General features: G+C 31.9%; 1 protein-coding gene across 1 annotated transcript; it reads left to right on the top strand.

Moving 5' to 3' along the window:
• Positions 1–8,049: 8,049 nt before the first annotated feature.
• Positions 8,050–10,055, top strand: LOC143074290 (uncharacterized). Its single transcript, XM_076249819.1, has 4 exons — positions 8,050–8,301; positions 8,877–8,963; positions 9,375–9,392; positions 9,963–10,055. Exons 1-4 carry the CDS (start codon positions 8,052–8,054, stop codon positions 9,983–9,985), a joined length of 378 nt encoding a protein of 125 aa, XP_076105934.1. The 5' UTR covers positions 8,050–8,051; the 3' UTR covers positions 9,986–10,055.
• Positions 10,056–10,357: the final 302 nt, after the last annotated feature.

The raw sequence follows: 10,357 nt of genomic DNA, 5'->3' as shown, positions 1-10,357 counted from the left end.
AAACCAAATCCGGGTTACAAACTGAAACTGAGGGAAACGCTCATATATAAGAGAACTACGACACAACGGAAACACAACACAAAAACGAACTATAATATAACAATGGCCATTTTCCTGACTTGGTACATGACATTTTAAGAAAAAATTGGTGGGTTGAATCTGTCAAAATCAAACGTTATCAATCAACAGAACGAATGAACATAACTGCCATAATCCTGAATACAGACATTATCCGAAGAGAATGGTGAGTTAAGGTGGTATGGGTGCCTTTCGCCATCTTGGATTGTAAAAATCAGACAATCTAAGGTTCAGATTTTCTATCAAGTTAGCAAAATTTGATGCAGGAATGCGGATATTTAATATGAATTTCATTAAAAAGAACCAATTTTTAAGAATATAACTTATAAATATTAATATTTTTGCAAGTATAGATTATCTTTGGTTGTTTTCATTTTTTTTTTAAAATTGGCATTTTAAGGGGAGGTAACTCTAAAACAGGTCATTTTCTGAAGGAATCTACATTGAATTTTCCTGTTTTGTATTTTAGCGGGAAAAAAACATACGGTGACCCTATCTTTTCTTTTGATGATTCTAATCACAAAATGGTGTTATTCCTGTATAATCCATACAAAATGTGTCATTTTGTCACAACTTGTAGCTTGAGAAAATGCGCGGTGACTTATCGTTTTTATTATATTTTTGAACATATATCAGTAGATACTAATTTTTGGCAAACAATGAATAAATTCTATCCTTTTTATTTTAGACTCCCACATCACCTTAAAACTGATTATTATCTTATTAACAATCTTACTTGTATGACGGGTATAATTCCGTGAAATTGACAAAATTGAATGCGAAACTCAAACAGACATCGTGGATATAATAGTAGAAGTCACAAATAAACATTCATCACAAATGACTAAAAAATTCAAACAGACATACAAATGTATATTTGTTGTTGAGATTATATCGACAAAGACGTCAATAACAATGGTTTTGTATTTGACTGTACTTACCATATCATCCCACACCTTCCCGATGCAGTACAGACTCCGTACAATATTAAAACAATGATAAACAAAAACATAAGCACAAAGGTAACGAATGGAAACAACGTTGTTAAAACAAAACCCTTTTGTATCCGAATCACTCAGCAGGACTTACCTGCATCAATAATTGGTCGGGTTTTACCCATTGATGAAAGCTGTAAAAATAAAAACAACACGTTATAAAATACATTCGTCTACAGCAAATTTCGGGATTTATCGTCAATAGGAAAACGCAAAAACAAATATTTGACAGCCAAAGATGTACAAGAACTGTCATATTGACGAGTATCTTGAGGGTTTTTAACTTTGAAATACTTGTGAAAGAAAATAACGTCTTCCTAGTTAAGATGCTTTATGGTCGTAAGATAAATATTGCCTATGTAAATTTTAAAATTGTTTGTATGCACATTGAACGACAAATTTATGTGACGTATAAAAATGTCTGACGACAGACACACAAATCAATGAATGTGTTTGTAGATAGATGCTTTTGTTTTCTGTTAAATTGTTCTTTTTAAAATTGTTATTTGATGATGACTGATGTACCAATATTTTGACTATTTTATTTATTGTGTCTGTTTAGTTAACGCATCTATTTAAATATAACAGAATTTGATGAGACTGTCATCAAAGTGAAAGGGCTAGCGCTATAAAACCAGGTTTAATCCACTATTTTCTACATTTGAAAATACCTGTACCAAGTCAGGAATATGACTGTTCTTGTCCATTCGTTTTTGATGGGTTTTGTTATTTGATTTTGCCATGTGATTATGGACTTTCCGAATTGATTTTCCTCTAAGTTCAGTTTTGTTTGCGATTTTACTTTTTAGATACGTAACATAACGTTAAGTTACATATTAGATAAAACAGTGAGCGCGAAAGTACGGAAAACAATTACATAACATAACGTTCTAAAGTCTCTTGGCCTATATTCAAGACAACTAGTTTTTACAAAAAAGACATACAAAAAAAAAACCAAAAAAAAAAACCATCTATGGTCAAATTAGCCTGAGGGAGTTGAAACCTAAGTTTCTTTATAGTTTTGACATTTAAAAACGGACATTTGTAGAAAGCTTTTTTCATAAATCATGTCATCGCCGAACAACTGTCTATTAGTTTATGAGACAAAAGTCATTAGTAGTATGTTGCTAATTAGTAGGCATAAATTGATTGGGAGAAAACAAATTCGGGTTACAAATTAAAATAGAGAGACACAAATCAATTTAACGACGCAAACACCAGAATAATAGAAATACTGAAGTGGAACTAAATCAAACGCAATCGCACATCGAAGTGAGTAGTCCAAGTAGTTCCTCAAGTAAAGTGAAAAGCATTTCATACTCCGAATGTGACATATAAATGTAGTTGCAAATGATGTCATTCGGACTTTAGTGGATAGCCGTTTCTGTGGCATTCATTCAACAATCCTTATTCTATATCAAAAGCGATCAACAAAATACAAACAAAATACAATCAGTTTCAATTGCATACAGTTAACATCTAATCACATGCAGTTAAAAGAGACCAAACTATATATTGTAACGAAAACGTAATCTTCACTTTTTGTCCATTAGGAAACATAATAGCAAAGATCGGACATGATGTATGAATTCCGTGCATCCAATGATGTATAAATTCCTGACATTCAAAGGAGTATATAAAGGCAACAGTACTATGACGCTGTTCGAAAGTCATAAATCGCCGCAGAGAAAACAAATCCTGGTTACAAACTAAAGGTCACATTTTAAAGAATATAATCTTGATGTAGATGTAACGATAATGACCCAGTAACGTTGTATTAGACGTGTTATATATAAAGGCAACAGTAGTATACCGCTGTTCAAACTCATAAATCCATGGACAAAAAAACAAAAACGGGGTAGCAAACTAAAACTGAGGGAAACGCATAAATATAAAAGGAGAACAACGACACAACACTACAATGTAACTAACACACACAGAAACGGACCAAGCATCAGACAAAATCCCACGAGAATAACAAATATAACATCAAAACCAAATACATGAATTTGGGATAGACAAGTACCGTGACACGTCTTATCGCAATGTCAATTTACACTCAAAAATAAGAGAAAACAAACGACGCAACGTTAAATTGTAACACACACAGAAATGAACTATAATATAACAATGGCCATATTCCTGACTTGGTACAGGACATTTTTAAAGGAAAAAATGGTGGGTTGAAGCTGGTTTTGTGGCATGCCAAATCTCGCACTTTAATGGCAATGTTAAATATAACATAGAAATGACAACATAATATTACAGGACTACAATACAAATAAATAGGAAAACGTATTAGACAAAGAAACACATGATTAATGAATAACAAAAAGCATCAGGTTTAAAATTTAATACGCAAAAAAACGCGCCTCGTCCACACAAGACTCACCACTGTCGCCCATATTTAAAAGATCGAAAGCGAAAAAAAGTACAAAGTTGTACAGCACTGAAGATCAAAAGTTGAAAAAGGTTGTGTCAAATACGGCTAAGTTTTTATGCTTGGGATAAGAACATCCTTATTATTTAGAACAATTAATGCTATTGCAAACAGTAAATTTTATCAAATGAATATAACAGATATACATAATGAAACTGAAGTATTGACTCATTACATAAAACAAACACGAATACATAATGAATGACCAACACAGAATAGACACACCCGACTCAGTCCAGGCCTCAACGCAGTAAATTATGAAAATTACGTCACATACGATGGTGAAAAGGCATTAAAAATTACGTCACATACGATGGTGAAAAAGCATTACAAATTTCGTCACATATGAATATATAAAATTTCTGAAACAGCAGAAAAATTACGTCACATATGAAAAACTATATCTCAAAAGTAAGATAGAATTGGGATTGATTAAAGATTAAAATAGAAATATACTAGACTCTGATTAGTTGACAAAAGAATAGCCAACGTAGGTACAAGTATCGTGTCTTAGAGAGACGAATTCCTACTATGTAAAAAATAACTCTGATTATAATAACATTTGTTTTGAAACTGACATTTGCATATGCTTGATTTCGGGATGGACAACATATTGGTTAAGTTTGGAGGACGTATTTTTCAACAAACAATCGGCATTAAGTAAAAGAAGTTAGCAGTATCCTCAGACTTTACTTTTCGCTATATAGATTATGTTCTCTTAACAATTGAAAAGTTGGTGACTTTGTTGAACAAATCGATCTCACCGAACTTGAGAAAGAGAATACAAATAAGTCCGCCTCATATCTTACAACTAGAAATTGACAATGATGTCAGTTGAAAGCAAACCTTTAGAACTGAAAAGATGATTTCAGATTCCCAATTATGTTTTTTGTTTTTTTATGAATCATCATTCCAGGACATGCATACGGAGTATGTATATCCCAGTTGGTGCGACATTCCTGGGAAAATGTATTTCACCCGTACATATGAATATAATCCCCATTCTATAATCACAAGCAATTTAACAGAAATTGATCAACATGTTTAATGTTACACATAGACGTTCTAAGTTATATGGGAAATATTATATCTAGCTGAAAAGTTAGCTTAAAGGCTATTTAAAATTTCCTGATGTTTTGTCAGAGGGGGACACATATTCGCCGTTTTTTAAACAACTATTTAAAACCCAATAACCGTTGCTTTAAACAATATTTATCAAATCAATTTCATTTTAGATGAATACCAGAAATTTGAAAGGTGAAAAGAAGTGAAATGAGGGGCAATCAGTCAAAAAAATACTAAGAAATACGTTTTTACACCACACAATCATAAAACAGCGAAATTGTGTCCCTGGCGAATATATGAACAGATAAATATGCATAAGTTCATTTGCAAATAGTAACAAGAGCTCGTTAAAAATCACAAATTTTATTTTATTTTCAAGTATATAAGTATATTTCACGAAATGTATCTATAAAGGGACGATCACATTTATTTTTTTATTTTGTACATACTACACAGATTGTGCAAAGTTAAAAAGCCCTAGGTTAACACTGTCAGATAAGTAAATTACACAAATTAAAGTGGGTAACTGATCCCGCTAAGATATTCGTCATCCGGCCCACCGCTAATATTATTTTAATTATATGATAAGACGGGGTTACATTGTGTGTTAAAATTTCAAAAGATCTAACCTTGATTATGTTGAAATGTCCTTCACTAATAATATTGAAAACGCAAGATAAAAAAAACACCAATGATATAAAGCTTTTTTTCAAGGTTGACAGGTTATTTGTTTTTATCTCCCCAAAATAATTTATCTTGGCTTCGTTACACATATTATGAATTAATAGAATTTTAAATATTCACAACAGCATTGTCTATAATAATATTTAAAAAAAAGTCTGTTATATGAACAAATAGACACTAAAATTTAAATTTTAATTGATGTATATTAGATCAAATCTTCAAATCACTTTTATGTTTTGATACGATTCTAACATTCAAAGTCAAATTTGTCAACCTCAGCGTCAAGTATATATTATTTCGTAACACGCCTATTACAATCAAAGACCAACATAACATCAATCATACCGTGTAACAAGAACTAGTTTGACATGTTAAAACATACAATAAAATTAACAGGTACAAGTTATACATGATCACATAAAAATATTACTTATGTTTTAGCATGTTTATATTTTACAAGTTGTTAAAGTTGAATTCACTATTTCCTGTGCTAATTCCTTATAAAAGATGTTAAGTTTCTGATTATGGTCACAATTTAACCTGTCCTCCCTACAGCTAAAGGTATGTTGTTTGTACTTGAATTTAAGATATAGATTTCAACAGTTAACTTTGGTGTATCATCCATTAGGTGACAATGTCCTTACTGTTTGGCTATAAATATTTGTCATTTTGGTCATATGGCTGGTTGTTTACGGGATTTGAACATTCAATTCATCCTAAGCTATCAAATATTTGGCCTTAAACGTTCATGATGAAAATAAACAAAAAACGAGTGCAATCATAAAAGTTAAAAGGGATAGAAGTGAAAATCATTGTAACATATATTTTGTGTCTATCAATTCATTCGGTACATACCTTATGTGAATAAATAAATTGTGGAACCATATAGGATCAAAATGTAAATGGTCAAATGATTGAACTCTTTTTGTTAACCAAATATATTAGATTGTCGAAATGCGCATTGGTGCAAGAAAATTGGTACCGTTAATTTTATTACTACCACTGGGTCGATGCCTCTGCTGGTGGACTATAAGTCCCCGAGGGTTTCACCAGCCCAGTAGCCAGTACTTCGGTACTGGCATGAAAATACGAATTGTTTGTGTTATTAAAATTTGCTGTTACAAAATGATAGAAATTATTATAAATTAAGGAATGTATCTCCCTCATGCAAAGCTCTGATTCCTTTCACGGATTTGGCTATACTTTTTGGACCTTTTAGATTATATAGCTCTTCATCTTTTATATAAGCTTTGGATTTCAAATATTTTGGCTACGAGCATCACTGGAGAGACATGGATTGTCGAAATGCGCATCTGGTGCAAGAAAATTGGTACCGTTAATTTTATTAACAATAAGCATGAATTAATACTTATTGGTCTCGTGAATGTGTGTTTATTTATATCGTGAATGTAAGTTGATAAAATTGCCCTTTAGACATTTGATAAGCAGATATTAATTTTAGTTAAAACATTCTACAAGTTTTTTAAATGTATTATGTAAAATGTTGAGAAAAAAATGCAAAATAGTTATCAAAGGTACCAGAATTATAATTTAGTACGCCAGACGCGCGTTTCGTCTACGCGCGTTTCATTAGTGACGCTCATATCAAAATTTTGACATTTAATTAAATCTTATCTGAAACATATACCTGTTTTCAATTCCCTTGAAGCTAACATATTTACAGGGATACTATATAATATACAATAACAAATAAAGTAAACAGACGTTTTTTTCGTATAAATTTTGCCTCAATTACTTAATAACTTTATGTTGACTGATGTACCCCTATTTTGATATTTTATCTATTGTATCTGTTTGTTTTGTTAACGCATCATTGTCAAATTGTGGAATTAGATGCGACTGTCATACAAAGATAGCTATAAAACGAGTTTTAATCCACACTTATTCTACATAAGAAAATACCTGTACCAAGTCAGGAATATGACACATTTTATCCATTTGTTTGATGAATTTGTGATTGGGCTTTTGATTTTGCATTTTGATTATGGTCATTTCTTTATATATTTCCTTGGAGTTTAGTATTTTTGTAATTTTACTTCAAACAACGTTACAGTTCACTTTTTCAGTCTTAAACTCCTCAAGATGAAATCAATTTCCTTATTAGAAATGCCTCTCATCATTAGTGCAATCTGAATATCATCCAATAAATTGAAAAAAAAAACAAATTAATACGTGTCATCTGTAATTATTTTTGGGTGAAATAATGGGTATTTAAAGTTTGTATCATACTGAGGTAAAGTTCATTTCTAAAATTGATTTAGCAGTTAATAAACAGTGTTAATTTTACGCAAAAAACAAAAGTAACATCAAATGTACACTAACTTCAATAATTTAAGATTGTTTTGTCCTACTGAAACAATAAAAAATCTTGCTCAAAAACATAAAAGCCAAAACTAAAAGCACGTAACGGGTTAAAATAAATCATTTTCAATATCAGCAAACAATAAACTAAATATAAATATAATTGCAAATAATGTTTTTTAATTGTTTTATTTCAGTCTTTCATCATGAATCCCATCCAGACCGTTGTCACATTTATTGCTGTCTTCGCCACAGTTAATGGTGCTGGTTATGGTAAAGGTGGCGGTATGGGAGGTGGTATGATGGGAGGAGGAATGGGAGGCGGTATGGGAGGTGGTATGATGGGAGGCGGCATGGGAGGTGGTATGTTGGGAGGAGGAATGGGTGGCGGTATGGGCGGTATGATGGGAGGAGGAATGGGTGGCGGTATGGGAGGCGGTATGATGAGTGGTGGCATGGGAGGCGGTATGGGTAAGATGATGGGCGGTGGTATGGGAGGAGGAATGGGCGGTGGTATGATGGGCGGTATGATGGGTGGTATGGGAGGTGGTATGGGTATGGGTAAGATGATGATGCCGATGCCAATGGAAATGCCAATGCCAATGCCAATGCCGATGCCAATGCCAATGCCAATGGGAATGCCAATGCCTATGGAAATGGCTATGCCTATGCCAATGCCAAAGATGGGAGGTGCAATGATGGCTGCTATGATGGGAGGTAATTAAAACGCATTTTATGTCTGACTGTCATGGATTATTATTACCTCTAATACAAAGATGTTATTGAAAATAAGTGAACACATAATTAGCAATTATTACAAATGTGTCAAGGACTTGCTGGTTTCTCCATTTCAATTTGTTCAAGCTAACTACATTTACGTTTTTTTCTGTATAATTAATATATACTTTTTTCCAGTTGATACAATATTCGAGAGCTTGTATTTCTTATCATGCTTTCCTTGATATAAATGTTTTCAAAAGAGAAAACTAAATGCCTGATTTAGGACAAGACAATTAACAAAAATAAATGTACATGGCATACAGCAACCAAAAACAAGAATTGAGTAAAAGGCACCTGACAGTGGAAAAGCACATAAAAAATGGACTTGGGTTTAATTGATTTGCAAAAATACATGCGTATATTCAAAATAATATTCAAAGTAAAATGCATATCTCAAAATAGTCCAACATATTATAATAGTTTTAAAAAACCCATGTATATTGTATAAATAATACATGTTCTTATGGGAAGATTTAGTGTATTATTTCAATATATGTTTTCTATTCTTAAAGGTATGGGCGGAGGAATGGGCGGAGCTATGGGAGGTGGTATGGGAGGAATGGGCGGTGGTATGGGCGGAGGCATGGGAGGTGGCAAAAGTAAGTCATAGTCCATTGAAGATTCAATTTGTTATAATGTACTATACGGTTATCGAATGTTCTATTTGTATCTGAACAATTGAATAGAAATGTCATATTAAGATTTCGTGACACTTGCTTTTTCTTTTGTGAATTATTTAAAGAATGATCCTTCATTATTTGTTCTCATTTCATATGATTGTTTTTAATACTTTTCATATTGAGTTGAACATGTAGTACACATTAAAATAAAGGCAACAGTAGTATACCGCTGTTCGAAAATGGACTGAGAGAAAACAAATCCAGATTACAAACTAAAAACCGAGGAAAACAATTGAAACAACGAAACAAATCACTAAATCTCATGTTGTTACTAACACACACATTCATATTTCTAAGTATATTGGTATATTGATATATATTATTTTGCAGGATATAAAAGAGCCACAGGTATTTATAACTCACATTTAATATAGTTATTATCTCTATTTGGAAACACCTATCGGAATTACGAGTCCTCAATGCTTTTCAACTTCGTACTTTATTTGATTATTTTATTCAAACATCACGTAAGAGTCGTTTAAGGACGAAAAGAGAAGCTGGCTTACAACAATATTAGCCTGATATCTATTATAATGAATTAATTTATATTTATTTAAAAAAGACTAATTTTTTGTCTCAAATGGCAAATTAAAGTAAAACATACATTACTGCATGACTGTCATTGCTACAAATGTACCTGTCATCTCATTAAGATTCATGTATTGATTGATTGATGAAAGCCTAACAAAAGGTCATGTCACAACAAGAGCTAAATAAGAACACAAAATTTAGTTAATTTGTTTTATTGCAGTCAATAGATAAAATCAATGTGAAGTTTTATTTGCTTCAAATTAGAAAAAAAAGAAAAAAAAGAGAATAACAATAAATGATACACGCTGCAATAGTTAATGTCAACATTTTTATTTATATTTCTATTTCCATCTGACGTTTACTTATTTTGGCTTTCTTTTCTTTCAGATTCTTATTCATACGACTATTGAACACCGTTATGTGAGCAGTATTTGTCATAAACATTCCATCTTTGTCTTGTATAATAAATGTTTAAACATATATCTGACTTGATTTGTATTCTTATGATGATAGTAAAAAGAGGGACGAAAGATACCAAAGGGACAGTCAAACTCATAAATCTAAAACAAACCGACAACGCCATGGCTAAAAATGAAAACGACAAACAAATAACAGCACTCATGACACAACATAGAATACTAAAGAATTAACAACACGAAACTCATAATTGAATGTTTCATGTGTGTAAACATGGTCATGAACTGTCATCCATTACTTGACTGGACATGTAATGTGCATTATCATGCCGATGTCCGTTCTTGATTTAGGAGTAATTCCAATTT

Source organism: Mytilus galloprovincialis, chromosome 5 (assembly GCF_965363235.1).
Source record: "Mytilus galloprovincialis chromosome 5, xbMytGall1.hap1.1, whole genome shotgun sequence".
NCBI lineage: Eukaryota > Metazoa > Mollusca > Bivalvia > Mytilida > Mytilidae > Mytilus > Mytilus galloprovincialis.
This window is presented reverse-complemented; position numbering and strand designations above follow the sequence as displayed.